General features: G+C 53.2%; 1 protein-coding gene across 1 annotated transcript; it reads left to right on the forward strand.

Moving 5' to 3' along the window:
* Positions 1-6,704: 6,704 nt before the first annotated feature.
* On the forward strand, positions 6,705-11,930 carry LOC130599840 (complement factor B-like; the record flags this gene model as incomplete). The annotated part of the gene is made up of 6 exons (XM_057410617.1): positions 6,705-6,855; positions 7,724-7,803; positions 7,888-7,991; positions 9,136-9,268; positions 10,699-10,748; positions 11,784-11,930. Coding segments are annotated over 6 exons (665 nt in total), but the record flags the coding sequence as incomplete, so codon positions are not given.
* Positions 11,931-16,397: the final 4,467 nt, after the last annotated feature.

The raw sequence follows: 16,397 nt of genomic DNA on the forward strand, positions 1-16,397 counted from the left end.
GGGTTTTGGGTGAGTTTTGGGGGGATTTGGGGGGATTTGGGGGGATTTGGGGGGTTTTCGGGGGGTTTTGGGTGAGTTTTGGGGGGATTTGGGGGGATTTGGGGGGATTTGGGGGGTTGGGGTGGTTTTTGGGGGGTTTTGGGTGAGTTTTGGGGGGGATTTGGGGGGATTTGGGGGGATTTGGGGGGTTGGGGTGGTTTTCGGGGGGTTTTGGGTGAGTTTTGGGGGGATTTGGGGGGATTTGGGTGAGTTTTGGGGGGATTTGGGTGAGTTTTGGGGGGATTTGGGGTGTTTTTGGGGGGTTGGGGTGGTTTTCGGCGGGTTTTGGGTGAGTTTTGGGGGGATTTGGGGGGATTTGGCGGGGTTGGGGTGGTTTTCGGGGGGTTTTGGGTGAGTTTTGGGGGGATTTGGGGGGATTTGGGGTGTTTTTGGGGGGTTGGGGTGGTTTTGGGGGGGTTTTGGGTGAGTTTTGGGGGGATTTGGGGTGGTTTTGGGGGGTTTTTGGGGGGTTGGCGGGGTTTCAAGGGTTTTGGGGTGGTTTTGGGGGGTTTCAAGGGGTTTTGGGGAGTTTTGGGTGGTTTTGGGTATTTTTGGGGGGTTGGGGTGGTTTTGGGGGGTTTCAAGGGGTTTGGGGTGGTTTTGGGGGGTTTCAAGGGGTTTTGGGGAGTTTTGGGTGGTTTTGGGTATTTTTGGGGGGTTGGGGTGGTTTTGGGGGGGTTTCAAGGGTTTTGGGGTGGTTTTGGGGGGTTTCAAGGGGTTTTGGGGAGTTTTGGGTGGTTTTGGGTATTTTTGGGGGGTTGGGGTGGTTTTGGGGGGATTTCAAGGGGTTTGGGGTGGTTTTGGGGTGAGATTGAGTGGTTTTGAGCTGGTTTGGGGTGGTTTTGTTGGGCTTCGTTCTGTTTCTGTTGGGCTGATTTGGGGGCTGGTTTGGGTCCAGTTTGGCTCCGGTTTGGGTCCATTCGGGTCCATTTTGGGTCCATTCGGGTCCATTTTGCGTCCATTTTGGGTCCATTTGGGTCCATTCGGGTCCATTTTGGGTCCATTCCGATCCATTTCCGGTCTATTTCTATTCCATTTCTGCTCCATTTTGGGTCCATTTCTGCTCCATTTCAGCTCCATTTCTGCTCCATTTTGGGTCCATTTCAGCTCCATTTCAGCTCCATTTCAGCTCCATTTCAGCTCCATTTCAGCTCCATTTCAGCTCCATTTCTGCTCCATTTCTGCTCCATTTCTGCTCCATTTCAGCTCCATTTCTGCTCCATTTCTGCTCCATTTCAGCTCCATTTCAGCTCCATTTCAGCTCCATTTCAGCTCCATTTCAGCCCCATTTCAGCTCCATTTCTGCTCCATTTCTGCTCCATTTCTGCTCCATTTCAGCTCCATTTCTGCTCCATTTCTGCTCCATTTCTGCTCCATTTCAGCTCCATTTCAGCTCCATTTCAGCTCCATTTCAGCTCCATTTCAGCTCCATTTCAGCTCCATTTCAGCCCCATTTCAGCTCCATTTCAGCTCCATTTCAGCTCCATTTCAGCTCCATTTCAGCTCCATTTCTGCTCCATTTCTGCTCCATTTCTGCTCCATTTCAGCTCCATTTCAGCTCCATTTCTGCTCCATTTCAGCTCCATTTCTGCTCCATTTCTGCTCCATTTCTGCTCCATTTCTGCTCCATTTCAGCTCCATTTCTGCTCCATTTCTGCTCCATTTCTGCTCCATTTCTGCTCCATTTCAGCTCCATTTCTGCTCCATTTCTGCTCCATTTCTGCTCCATTTCTGCTCCATTTCAGCTCCATTTCAGCTCCATTTCTGCTCCATTTCAGCTCCATTTCAGCTCCATTTCAGCTCCATTTCTGCCCCATTTCTGCTCCATTTCAGCTCCATTTCTGCTCCATTTCAGCTCCATTTCAGCTCCATTTCAGCTCCATTTCTGCCCCATTTCAGCTCCATTTCAGCTCCATTTCTGCCCCATTTCGGCTCCATTTCGGCTCCATTTCTGCTCCATTTCAGCTCCATTTCAGCTCCATTTCTGCCCCATTTCTGCTCCATTTCAGCTCCATTTCTGCCCCATTTCTGCTCCATTTCTGCTCCATTTCTGCTCCATTTCAGCTCCATTTCAGCTCCATTTCAGCTCCATTTCTGCTCCATTTCTGCTCCATTTCTGCTCCATTTCAGCTCCATTTCAGCTCCATTTCAGCTCCATTTCAGCTCCATTTCTCCATTTCTGCTCCATTTCAGCTCCATTTCCATTTGCTCCATTTCTGCTCCATTTCTGCTCCATTTCAGCTCCATTTCTGCTCCATTTCAGCTCCAGCTCCATTTCTGCTCCATTTCTGCTCCATTTCAGCTCCATTTCTGCTCCATTTCTGCTCCATTTCTGCTCCATTTCAGCTCCATTTCAGCTCCATTTCTGCTCCATTTCTGCTCCATTTCAGCTCCATTTCAGCTCCATTTCAGCTCCATTTCTGCTCCATTTCAGCTCCATTTCTGCTCCATTTCTGCTCCATTTCAGCTCCATTTCAGCTCCATTTCAGCTCCATTTCTGCTCCATTTCTGCTCCATTTCTGCTCCATTTCTGCTCCATTTCAGCTCCATTTCAGCTCCATTTCTGCTCCATTTCTGCTCCATTTCAGCTCCATTTCAGCTCCATTTCAGCTCCATTTCTGCTCCATTTCTGCTCCATTTCAGCTCCATTTCAGCTCCATTTCTGCTCCATTTCTGCTCCATTTCTGCTCCATTTCTGCTCCATTTCAGCTCCATTTCAGCTCCATTTCAGCTCCATTTCTGCTCCATTTCTGCTCCATTTCAGCTCCATTTCTGCTCCATTTCTGCTCCATTTCTGCTCCATTTCAGCTCCATTTCTGCTCCATTTCTGCTCCATTTCTGCTCCATTTCAGCTCCATTTCTGCTCCATTTCAGCTCCATTTCAGCTCCATTTCAGCTCCATTTCTGCTCCATTTCTGCTCCATTTCTGCTCCATTTCAGCTCCATTTCAGCTCCATTTCTGCTCCATTTCAGCTCCATTTCTGCTCCATTTCTGCTCCATTTCTGCTCCATTTCTGCTCCATTTCAGCTCCATTTCTGCTCCATTTCTGCTCCATTTCTGCTCCATTTCTGCTCCATTTCAGCTCCATTTCTGCTCCATTTCTGCTCCATTTCTGCTCCATTTCTGCTCCATTTCTGCCCCATTTCAGCTCCATTTCTGCTCCATTTCAGCTCCATTTCAGCTCCATTTCAGCTCCATTTCTGCTCCATTTCAGCTCCATTTCAGCTCCATTTCAGCTCCATTTCTGCCCCATTTCTGCTCCATTTCAGCTCCATTTCTGCTCCATTTCAGCTCCATTTCAGCTCCATTTCAGCTCCATTTCTGCCCCATTTCAGCTCCATTTCAGCTCCATTTCTGCCCCATTTCGGCTCCATTTCGGCTCCATTTCTGCTCCATTTCAGCTCCATTTCAGCTCCATTTCTGCCCCATTTCTGCTCCATTTCAGCTCCATTTCTGCCCCATTTCTGCTCCATTTCTGCTCCATTTCAGCTCCATTTCAGCTCCATTTCAGCTCCATTTCAGCTCCATTTCTGCTCCATTTCTGCTCCATTTCTGCTCCATTTCAGCTCCATTTCAGCTCCATTTCAGCTCCATTTCAGCTCCATTTCTGCTCCATTTCAGCTCCATTTCTGCTCCATTTCTGCTCCATTTCAGCTCCATTTCAGCTCCATTTCTGCTCCATTTCTGCTCCATTTCTGCTCCATTTCAGCTCCATTTCTGCTCCATTTCTGCTCCATTTCAGCTCCATTTCAGCTCCATTTCAGCTCCATTTCAGCTCCATTTCAGCTCCATTTCTGCCCCATTTCAGCTCCATTTCTGCTCCATTTCTGCTCCATTTCTGCTCCATTTCTGCTCCATTTCAATTCAGCTCCATTTCTGCTCCATTTCAGCTCCATTTCAGCTCCATTTCTGCTCCATTTCTGCTCCATTTCAGCTCCATTTCAGCTCCATTTCTGCTCCATTTCTGCTCCATTTCTGCTCCATTTCTGCTCCATTTCAGCTCCATTTCAGCTCCATTTCTGCTCCATTTCTGCTCCATTTCAGCTCCATTTCTGCTCCATTTCTGCTCCATTTCTGCTCCATTTCAGCTCCATTTCAGCTCCATTTCAGCTCCATTTCAGCTCCATTTCTGCCCCATTTCAGCTCCATTTCTGCTCCATTTCAGCTCCATTTCTGCTCCATTTCTGCTCCATTTCAGCTCCATTTCAGCTCCATTTCTGCTCCATTTCAGCTCCATTTCTGCTCCATTTCAGCTCCATTTCAGCTCCATTTCAGCTCCATTTCTGCTCCATTTCAGCTCCATTTCTGCCCCATTTCTGCTCCATTTCAGCTCCATTTCTGCCCCATTTCTGCTCCATTTCTGCTCCATTTCAGCTCCATTTCAGCTCCATTTCAGCTCCATTTCAGCTCCATTTCTGCTCCATTTCTGCTCCATTTCTGCTCCATTTCAGCTCCATTTCAGCTCCATTTCAGCTCCATTTCAGCTCCATTTCAGCTCCATTTCTGCTCCATTTCAGCTCCATTTCTGCTCCATTTCTGCTCCATTTCAGCTCCATTTCAGCTCCATTTCTGCTCCATTTCTGCTCCATTTCTGCTCCATTTCTGCTCCATTTCTGCTCCATTTCAGCTCCATTTCTGCTCCATTTCAGCTCCATTTCAGCTCCATTTCAGCTCCATTTCAGCTCCATTTCAGCTCCATTTGCTCCATTTCAGCTCCATTTCTGCTCCATTTCTGCTCCATTTCTGCTCCATTTCTGCTCCATTTCAGCTCCATTTCAGCTCCATTTCTGCTCCATTTCTGCTCCATTTCAGCTCCATTTCAGCTCCATTTCAGCTCCATTTCTGCTCCATTTCTGCTCCATTTCAGCTCCATTTCAGCTCCATTTCTGCTCCATTTCTGCTCCATTTCTGCTCCATTTCTGCTCCATTTCAGCTCCATTTCAGCTCCATTTCAGCTCCATTTCTGCTCCATTTCTGCTCCATTTCAGCTCCATTTCTGCTCCATTTCTGCTCCATTTCTGCTCCATTTCAGCTCCATTTCTGCTCCATTTCTGCTCCATTTCTGCTCCATTTCAGCTCCATTTCTGCTCCATTTCAGCTCCATTTCAGCTCCATTTCAGCTCCATTTCTGCTCCATTTCTGCTCCATTTCTGCTCCATTTCAGCTCCATTTCAGCTCCATTTCTGCTCCATTTCAGCTCCATTTCTGCTCCATTTCTGCTCCATTTCTGCTCCATTTCTGCTCCATTTCAGCTCCATTTCTGCTCCATTTCTGCTCCATTTCTGCTCCATTTCTGCTCCATTTCAGCTCCATTTCTGCTCCATTTCTGCTCCATTTCTGCTCCATTTCTGCTCCATTTCAGCTCCATTTCAGCTCCATTTCTGCACCATTTCTGCTCCATTTCAGCTCCATTTCAGCTCCATTTCAGCTCCATTTCTGCTCCATTTCAGCTCCATTTCAGCTCCATTTCAGCTCCATTTCTGCCCCATTTCTGCTCCATTTCAGCTCCATTTCTGCTCCATTTCAGCTCCATTTCAGCTCCATTTCAGCTCCATTTCTGCCCCATTTCAGCTCCATTTCAGCTCCATTTCTGCCCCATTTCGGCTCCATTTCGGCTCCATTTCTGCTCCATTTCAGCTCCATTTCAGCTCCATTTCTGCTCCATTTCTGCTCCATTTCTGCTCCATTTCTGCTCCATTTCAGCTCCATTTCAGCTCCATTTCAGCTCCATTTCAGCTCCATTTCTGCTCCATTTCTGCTCCATTTCTGCTCCATTTCAGCTCCATTTCAGCTCCATTTCAGCTCCATTACAGCTCCATTTCAGCTCCATTTCTGCTCCATTTCAGCTCCATTTCTGCTCCATTTCTGCTCCATTTCAGCTCCATTTCAGCTCCATTTCAGCTCCATTTCTGCTCCATTTCTGCTCCATTTCTGCTCCATTTCAGCTCCATTTCTGCTCCATTTCTGCTCCATTTCTGCTCCATTTCAGCTCCATTTCAGCTCCATTTCAGCTCCATTTCAGCTCCATTTCAGCTCCATTTCAGCTCCATTTCTGCTCCATTTCAGCTCCATTTCTGCTCCATTTCTGCTCCATTTCTGCTCCATTTCTGCTCCATTTCAGCTCCATTTCAGCTCCATTTCTGCTCCATTTCTGCTCCATTTCAGCTCCATTTCAGCTCCATTTCAGCTCCATTTCTGCTCCATTTCTGCTCCATTTCAGCTCCATTTCAGCTCCATTTCTGCTCCATTTCTGCTCCATTTCTGCTCCATTTCTGCTCCATTTCAGCTCCATTTCAGCTCCATTTCAGCTCCATTTCTGCTCCATTTCTGCTCCATTTCAGCTCCATTTCTGCTCCATTTCTGCTCCATTTCTGCTCCATTTCAGCTCCATTTTCTGCTCCATTTCAGCTCCATTTCTGCCCCATTTCAGCTCCATTTCTGCTCCATTTCAGCTCCATTTCTGCTCCATTTCTGCTCCATTTCAGCTCCATTTCAGCTCCATTTCTGCTCCATTTCAGCTCCATTTCAGCTCCATTTCAGCTCCATTTCAGCTCCATTTCTGCTCCATTTCAGCTCCATTTCAGCTCTATTTTTACTCCATTTTGGGTCCATTTCTGCTCCATTCCGGGTCCCCTCTGACCCCGCCCCCTCCCTCCCTCCCCAGGCTCGGCCCCGCCCCTTCCGGTCTCTTCGCTCCGCCTCCATCCGGGTTTCTCGCTGGGCGCGCGCCGGGCGCGGGGGGTGCCGGAGTTCTACGACTACGACCTGGCCCTGCTGGAGCTGCGCGCGCACGTGGGGGCGGGGCCGAGGGCGCGGTGAGACGCGGGGGGCGGGGCCAAAGGGGAGGGGTGGGGGAGGGGGGATGGGGAATAATGGGGGGATATGGGGGGCTATGGGGGGCTATGGGGGTCTATGGGGGTCTATGGGGTTTATGGGGGGCTATGGGGGGCGTATGGGGGATATGGGGGGTATGGGGGATATGGGGGGGGCTCTATAGGGGACTATGGGGATGGGCAGGATCTATGGGGCAGGGGGGTCTCCATGGGGCAGGGGGGGTCTCCATGGGGCAGGGGGATGTCTATGGGGCAGGGAGGTGTCCATGGGGCAGGGGGGTTGTCTACAGGGCAGAGGGAGTCTCCATGGGGCATGGGGGGTGTCTATGGGGCAGGGGGGTGTCCATGGGGCAGGGGGGGTGTCTATGGGGCAGGGGGGTGTCCATGGGGCAGAGGGGTGTCTATGGGGCAGGGGGATGTCCATGGGGCAGGGGGGTCTCCATGGGGCAGGGGGGGTCTCCATGGGGCAGGGGGATGTCTATGGGGCAGGGGGGTCTCCATGGGGCAGGAAGGTGTCCATGGGGGAGGGGGGGTGTCTATGGGGCAGGGGGTCTCCATGGGGCAGAGGGGTATCCATGGGGCAGGGGGGGTCTCCATGGGGCAGGGGGATGTCTATGGGGCAGGGAGGTGTCTATGGGGCAGGTAGGGTCTCCATGGGGCAGGGGGTCTCCATGGGGCAGGGGGATGTCTATGGGGCAGGGAGGTGTCTATGGGGCAGGTAGGGTCTCCATGGGGCAGGGGGTCTCCATGGGGCAGAGGGGTATCCATGGGGCAGGGAGGTGTCTATGGGGCAGAGGGAGTCTCCATGGGGCAGGCAGTGGGGCGCTGACCCCCATGTCCCCCCCCCCAGCCCCATTTGCCTCCCCTGCACTGAAGGAGCCTCCCGAGCCCTGAGGCTGCCACCGGAGAGCACCAGCTGCGAGGAGCACAGTGAGCCCCACAGCGCCCCATAGCGCCCCATAGCGCCCCATAGAGGCCCCATAGAGCCCCACACGTGGCCCCTCTGCCCCATAGGGCGCCTCCTGCTGCCCCCCAAGGATGTGGAGGCCTTTTTCGTGGCCCAGACCGGCCCCAAGGAGCTGCAGCGACGGCGAGTGCGGATCAAACTGGGGGAGCAGGTGGGACCCATAGAGCCCCATAGAGCCCCATAGAGCCCCAGTGAGCCCCAGTGAGCCCCATAGAGCCCCAGTGAGCCCCAGTGAGCCCCATAGAGCCCCATAGAGCCCCAGTGAGCCCCATAGAGCCCCAGTGAGCCCCAGAGACCCCATAGAGACCATAGAGGACCATAGTGACCCATTACTCCCACTCCTCCCTATTGACCCCCATTGGCCCCCATTGATCCCCATTGACCCCCATTGATCCCCATTGGTCCCCATTGATGCGCATTGACCCCATAGACCCCATTGACCCCCACTGCATCCATTGCCCCCCATTGCCCCCCATTGATCCCCATTGCCCCCCGTTGCCCCCCATTGACCTCCATTGCCTCCCATTGCCCCCATTGCCCCATATTGATCCCACTGATTTCCATTGCTCCCCATTGCCCCCATTAATCCCCATTGGCACCCATTGATCCCATTGACCCCATAGACCTCATTGACCCCCATTGCCCCCCATTGCCCCCCATTGCCCCCATTGCCCCCCATTGATCCCCATTGACCCCCATTGACCCGTATTGCCCCCCATTGCCTCCCATTGCCCCCCATTGCCCCCCATTGCCCCCCATTGCCTCCCATTGCCCCCCATTGCCTCCCATTGACCCCCATTGCCCCCCATTGCCCCCCATTGCCCCCATTATAACCCCATTCCCCTCCATTGCCCCCCATTGCCCCCATTGCCCCCATTGACCCCCATTGCCCCCATTGCCCCCCATTGACCCCCATTGACCCCTATTGCCCCCCATTGCCCCCCATTGCACCCCATAGCCTCCATAACCCCCCTTGACCCCCATAGCCCCCATTGACCCCCATTGCCCCCCATTGCCCCCCATAGCCCCCCATTGCCCCCCATTGACCCCCATTGCCCCCCATTGATCCCATTGATTCCCATTGACCCCCATTGCCCCCCATTGCCCCCCTTTGCCCCCATTGACCCCCATTGACCCCTATTGCCCCATTGACCCCATTGCCCCCCATTGATCCCATTGATTCCCATTGACCCCCATTGCCCCCCATTGCCCCCCATTGACCCCCATTGCCCCCCATTGATCCCATTGATTCCCATTGACCCCCATTGACCCCCATTGCCCCCCATTGCCCCCAGCGGGCTCGCTGTGAGGCCGATGCTCTCCGGGCCCCCCTCTACGTGAACGCCTCGGCTCTCGATGACGTCATCACCCCCCGCTTCCTGTGCACGGGCGGCAGCGACCCCGAGGTGGACCCCAACGTGTGCCGGGGTCAGTGCTGGGGGGACCAGTATAGACCAGTATAGACCAGTAGGGACCAGTATAGACCAGTATAGAGCAGTATAGACCAGTAGGGACCAGTATAGACCAGTATACACCAGTATAGACCAGTATGGGACCAGTATAGACCAGTATAGACCAGTATAGACCAGTATAGACCAGTATAGACCAGTAGGGACCAGTATAGACCAGTATGGACCAGTAGGGACCAGTATAGACCAGTATAGAGCAGTATAGACCAGTAGGGACCAGTATAGACCAGTATACACCAGTATAGACCAGTATAGACCAGTATAGACCAGTAGGGACCAGTATAGACCAGTATAGACCAGTATAGACCAGTAGGGACCAGTATAGACCAGTATAGGCCAGTATAGACCAGTAGGGACCAGTATAGACCAGTATAGAGCAGTATAGACCAGTAGGGACCAGTAGGGACCAGTAGGGACCAGTATAGACCAGTAGGGACCAGTATGGACCAGTAGGGACCAGTATAGACCAGTATAGACCAGTATAGACCAGTAGGAACCAGTAGGGACCAGTATAGACCAGTAGGGATCAGTATAGACCAGTATAGACCAGTATAGACCAGTAGGGACCAGTATAGACCAGTAGGGAGCAGTATAGACCAGTATAGACCAGTAGGGACCAGTAGCGACCAGTAGGGACCAGTATGGACCAGTATGGAGCAGTATAGACCAGTAGGGACCAGTATGGAGCAGTATAGACCAGTAGGGACCAGTATAGGCCAGTAGGGACCAGTACGGACCAGTACGGAGCAGTATAGACCAGTATGGAGCAGTACCAGTACAGACCAGTATGGACCAGTAGGGCCCAGTATGGAGCAGTACGGAGCAGCATGGACCAGTATGGAGCAGTACGAAGCAGTATAGGCCAGTATGGAGCAGTAGGGACCAGTACCAGTATAGACCAGTAAAGACCAGTATGGACCGGTATGGAGCAGTAGGGACCAGTATAGACCAGTATAGAGCAGTAACAGTATAGACCACTATGGAACGGTATGGAGCAGTATAGACCAGTATGGACCAGTATAAACCAGTATAGACCAGTAGGGACCAGTACCAGTATAGACCAGTAAAGACCAGTATGGACCAGTAATGGACCAGTATGGAGCAGTAGGGACCAATAATGGGCCAGTATGGAGCAGTACCAGTGTAGACCAGTATAGGCCAGTATGGAGAAGTAGTGACCAGTAGGGACCAGTATAGACCAGTATGGAGCAGTAGGGCCCAGTAATGGACCAGTATGGAGCAGTACCAGTATAGGCCAGTATGGAGCAGTAGGGACCAGTAATGGAGCAGTACCAGTATAGACCAGTATAGACCAGTATAGACCAGTATAGACCAGTATGGACCAGTACCGACCCCCCCAGTCCATCCCAGTGCCTCTGCCCCCTACAGGTGACTCTGGGGGTCCCCTCATTGTCAGCAGGGGGAAGCGCTACTTCCAGGTGAACTGGGGATACTGGGATGCACTGGGATGCACTGGGATGCATGGGGGGGGTCATTGGGGTTGCACTGGGATGGACTGGGATGCACTGGGATGCACTGGGATGCATGGGGGGGGTCATTGGGGTTGCACTGGGATGGACTGGGATGCATTGGGATGGACTGGGATGCACTGGGATGCACTGGGATGCATGGGGGGGGTCATTGGGGTTGCACTGGGATGGACTGGGATGCATTGGGATGGACTGGGATGCACTGGGATGCATGGGGGGGGTCATTGGGGTGCACTGGGGTGCATTGGGATGGACTGGGATGCACTGGGATGCATTGGGGATACACTGGGGGGGTCATTGGGGATGCACTGGGATGGACTGGGATGCATTGGGATGGACTGGGATGCACTGGGATGCCCTGGGATGCATGGGGGGGTCATTGGGGATGCACTGGGATGGACTGGGATGCCCCAGGCCCCATAGAGACCCTGTTGACCCCCCGTGCCCCATAGGGCCCCATAGAGACCCCATCGACCCCCTGTGCCCCATAGGGCCCCATGGAGACCCCATCCACCCCCTGTTCCCCATAGTGCCCCATAGGACCCCCATTGCCCCCTTGTGCCCCATAGGGCCCCATAGAGACCCCATCGACCCCCTGTTCCCCATAGGGCCCCATTGACCCCCTGTGCCCCATAGAGCCCCATAGAGACCCCATCGACCCCCTGCGCCCCATAGGGCTCCATAGAGACCCCATCGACCCCCTGTTCCCCATAGGGCCCCCATTGACCCCCTGGGCCCCATAGAGCCCCATAGAGCCCCCATTGATCCCCCTGTGCCCCATAAGGCCCCCTTGACCCCCTGTGCCACATAGGGCCCCCATTGTCCCCCTGTGCCCCATAGAGCCCCATAGGCCCCCATTGCCCCCCCTGTGCCCCATAGGCCCCCATTGCCCCCCCGTGCCCCATAGGCCTCCATTGACCCCCCCAGTGCCCCATAGCGCCCCCTAGGGCCCCCCACTGACCCCCCCCCCCGCACCCCCTGCAGGTGGGGGTGATCAGTTGGGGGGTGCTGGATTCCTGCCGCCATCCCCGGCCCCCTTCCTACGCCCGCGATTTCCACGTCAACGTCTTCGAGGCCCTGCCCTGGCTCCGGGATGAGCTCCGTGACGAGGACCTGGGCTTCATCCCGTGACGCGCTAACGACATGCTAATGACATGCTAACGACATGCTAATGAGATGCTAGTTACATGCTAACGAGCCGCTAACGCGATACCGATGGGTGTCATTGCGTGTCATTGTCGTTGAGTGTCGTTGGGTGTCGTTGGGTGTCATTGGGTGTCATTGGGTGTCATTGGGTGCCATTGGGTGTCTTTGAGTGTCATTGGGTGTCGGGTGCCATTGAGTGTCATTGGGTGTCGTTGGGTGTCATTGGGTGTCATTGAGTGTCGTTGCGTGTCATTGGGTGTCATTGAGTGTCGTTGGGTGTCATTGGGTGTCGTTGCATGTCGTTGCGTGTCATTGGGTGTCATTGAGTGTCGTTGGGTGTCATTGGGTGTCGTTGCGTGTCGTTGCGTGTCATTGGGTGTCATTGGGTGTCATTGGGTGTCACTGCGTATCATTGGGTGTCATTGGGTATCATTGGGTGTCATTGAGTGTCATTGGGTGTCATTGGGTGTCATTGAGTGTCATTGGGTGTCATTGGGTGTCATTGAGTGTCATTGAGTGTCATTGGGTGTCATTGGGTGTCATTGAGTGTCATTGGGTGCCATTGGGTGCCATTGGGTGTCATTGGGTGCCATTGGGTGTCTTTGAGTGTCATTGGGTGTCGGGTGCCATTGAGTGTCATTGGGTGTCATTGAGTGTCGTTGAGTGTCATTGGGTGTCATTGGGTGTCATTGAGTGTCATTGAGTGTCATTGTGTGTCATTGAGTGTCATTGTGTGTCATTGGGTGTCATTGGGTGCCATTGAGTGTCATTGGGTGCCATTACGTGTCATTGAGTGTCATTGGGTGTCATTGAGTGTCATTGGGTGTCATTGGGTGTCCCATACCCCATACCCCATATCTTATGCCCCATATCCCATACCCCATACCCCATACCCCCTATCCCATACCCCATACCCCATACCCCATATCCCATACCCCATATCCCATATCCCATTTCCCATACCCCATATCCCATACCTCATACCCTATACCCCACACCCCATATCCCACACCCCATATCCCACACCCCACACCCCATACCCCATATCCCATACCCCATACCCCATATCCCATACCCCGTATCCCATATCCCATTTCCCATAACCCATATCCCATACACCATACCTCATACCCCATACCCCACACCCCATATCCCATACCCTGTATCCCTTATCCCATACCCCACACCCCATATCCCATACCCCATATCCCATACCCCATACCCCATATCCCATACCCCATATCCCATACCCCATACCCCATATCCCATACCCCATACCCCATACCCCATATCCCATATCCCATATCCCATACCCCATACCCCATATCCCATACCCCATATCCCATACCCCATACCCCATACCCCACCATGGAACCATAGATAATGACCAGCAATAGCAATATAGCCCTGAACTGGTCCCAGTATCCACCCTAAACTGGTCCCAGTCATCCCAAGGGAGCTCCCATCGTGGTGCTCCCTATATCGGTGTTGGTCTTCCATGGGGTCGCATCAGGGACCTGCCTTCCCCATAGGCTCCTGATGTGGGGTTGACCTGGAAGCCCCGTTCAATCCATCCCATCCCAACCCCATGGACCCCCCCATCTCCATGGGGGGACATTCCCATCTCCTGGCATTGGGGGGGGGGACACACGACACAAGAGGAGACCCCAAGGAGCAGTGGGGTGGTTGCATCCATGGCTTTAAATAAGGTCCTTAAGTTAAGAGAGCAAGGAACGCGCCGGAGACACGCAAGGTCCTTCGCGCTGCCTCCATCCATGGGGCGCGTGGGGGGCGCCCATTGGAGGACATGGCCTGAGGTGGGTCCATGGCCAATGGGGTGGGTCCATGGGCAATGGAACCCATTGGAGATGCTGGAGGTCATTGGAGGACATCGAGGTTCATGGTCATTGGAGGACATCGAGGTCCATGGTCATTGGAGGACATCGAGGTCCATGGTCATTGGAGGACATCAAGTCTATGGTCATTGGAGGACATTGAGGTCCATGGTCATTGGAGGACATCGAGGTCCATGGTCATTGGAGGACATCGAGGTCCATGGTCATTGGAGGACATCGAGGTCCATCGTCATTGGAGGACATCGAGGTCCATGGTCATTGGAGGACGTCGAGGTCCATGGTCATTGGAGGACATCAAAGTCCACAGTCATTGGAGGACATCAAGGTCCACAGTCGTTGGAGGACATCGAGGTCCATGGTCATTGGAGGACATCGAGGTCCATGGTCATTGGAGGACATCAAAGTCCACCGTCATTGGAGGACATCAAGGTCCACAGTCGTTGGAGGACATCGAGGTCCATGGTCATTGGAGGACATCGAGGTCCATGGTCATTGGAGGACATCGAGGTCCATGGTCATTGGAGGACATCGAGGTCCATGGTCATTGGAGGACATCGAGGTCCATGGTCATTGGAGGACATCAAGTCTATGGTCATTGGAGGACATTGAGGTCCATCGTCATTGGAGGACATCGAGGTTCATGGTCATTGGAGGACATCGAGGTCCATGGTCATTGGAGGACATCGAGGTCCATCGTCATTGGAGGACATCGAGGTCCATGGTCATTGGAGGACGTCGAGGTCCATGGTCATTGGAGGACATCAAAGTCCACAGTCATTGGAGGACATCAAGGTCCACAGTCGTTGGAGGACATCGAGGTCCATGGTCATTGGAGGACGTCGAGGTCCATGGTCATTGGAGGACATCAAAGTCCACAGTCATTGGAGGACATCAAGGTCCACAGTCGTTGGAGGACATCGAGGTCCATGGTCATTGGAGGACATCGAGGTCCATGGTCATTGGAGGACATCGAGGTCCATGGTCATTGGAGGACATCGAGGTCCATGGTCATTGGAGGACATCGAGGTCCATGGTCATTGGAGGACATCAAGTCTATGGTCATTGGAGGACATTGAGGTCCATCGTCATTGGAGGACATCGGGGTTCATGGTCGTTGGAGAACATCGAGGTCCATGGTCGTTGGAGGACATCGAGGTCCATCGTCATTGGAGGACATCGAGGTCCATCGTCATTGGAGGACATCGAGGTTCATGGTCATTGGAGGACATTGAGGTCCATGGTCATTGGAGGACATCGAGGTCCATGGTCATTGGAGGACATCGAGGTCCATGGTCATTGGAGGACATCAAGTCTATGGTCATTGGAGGACATTGAGGTCCATCGTCATTGGAGGACATCGAGGTTCATGGTCATTGGAGGACGTCGAGGTCCATGGTCATTGGAGGACATCAAAGTCCACAGTCATTGGAGGACATCAAGGTCCACAGTCGTTGGAGGACATCGAGGTCCATGGTCATTGGAGGACATTGAGGTCCATGGTCATTGGAGGACATCAAAGTCCACAGTCATTGGAGGACATCAAGGTCCACAGTCGTTGGAGGACATCGAGGTCCATGGTCATTGGAGGACATTGAGGTCCATGGTCATTGGAGGACATCGAGGTCCATGGTCATTGGAGGACATCGAGGTCCATGGTCATTGGAGGACATCGAGGTCCATGGTCATTGGAGGACATCGAGGTCCATGGTCATTGGAGGACATCAAGTCTATGGTCATTGGAGGACATCGAGGTCCACGGTCATTGGAGGACATCAAGTCTATGGTCATTGGAGGACATTGAGGTCCATCGTCATTGGAGGACATCAGGGTTCATGGTCATTGGAGGACATCGAGGTCCATCGTCATTGGAGGATGTCGAGGTCCATGGTCATTGGAGGACATCGAGGTCCATGGTCATTGGAGGACATCGAGGTCCATGGTCATTGGAGGACATCGAGGTTCATGGTCATTGGAGGACATCGGGGTTCATGGTCGTTGGAGGACATCGAGGTTCATGGTCATTGGAGGACATCGGGGTTCATGGTCGTTGGAGGACATTGAGGTCCATGATCATTGGGTGGGTCCATGGTCAATGGAACCCATTGGAGGTGCTGGACATCATTGGAGGACATCAAGGTCCATGGTCATTGGAGGACATTGAGGTTGGTCCATGGTCATTGGGGTTGGTCCATGGTCTTTGGGGAGCGTCCATGGTCATTGGGGTGTGTCCATGGTCATGGGGGGGGTCCATGGTCATTGGGGTGGGTACATGGTCATTGGGGTGGGTCCATGGTCATTGGGGTGGGTCCATGGTCATTGAGTTGGGTCCATGGCCATGGGGTGGGTCCATGGTCATTGGGTTGGGTCCATGGTCATTGAGGTGAGTCCATGGTCATTGGGGTGGGTCCATGGTCATTGGGTTGGGTCCATGGCCATGGGGTGGGTCCATGGTCATTGGGTTGGGTCCATGGTCATTGAGGTGGGTCCATGGTCATTGAGGCGGGTCCATGGTCATTGGGGTTGGTCCATGGCTATGGGGTGGGTCCATGGTCATTGGGGTTGGTCCATGGTCTTTTGGGAATATCCATGTTCATTG

This window comes from Pezoporus wallicus, unplaced genomic scaffold (assembly GCF_028554395.1).
Source record: "Pezoporus wallicus isolate ANWC-B61680 ecotype Strahan unplaced genomic scaffold, APGP_CSIRO_Pwel_v1 contig_8489, whole genome shotgun sequence".
Lineage (NCBI taxonomy): Eukaryota > Metazoa > Chordata > Aves > Psittaciformes > Psittacidae > Pezoporus > Pezoporus wallicus.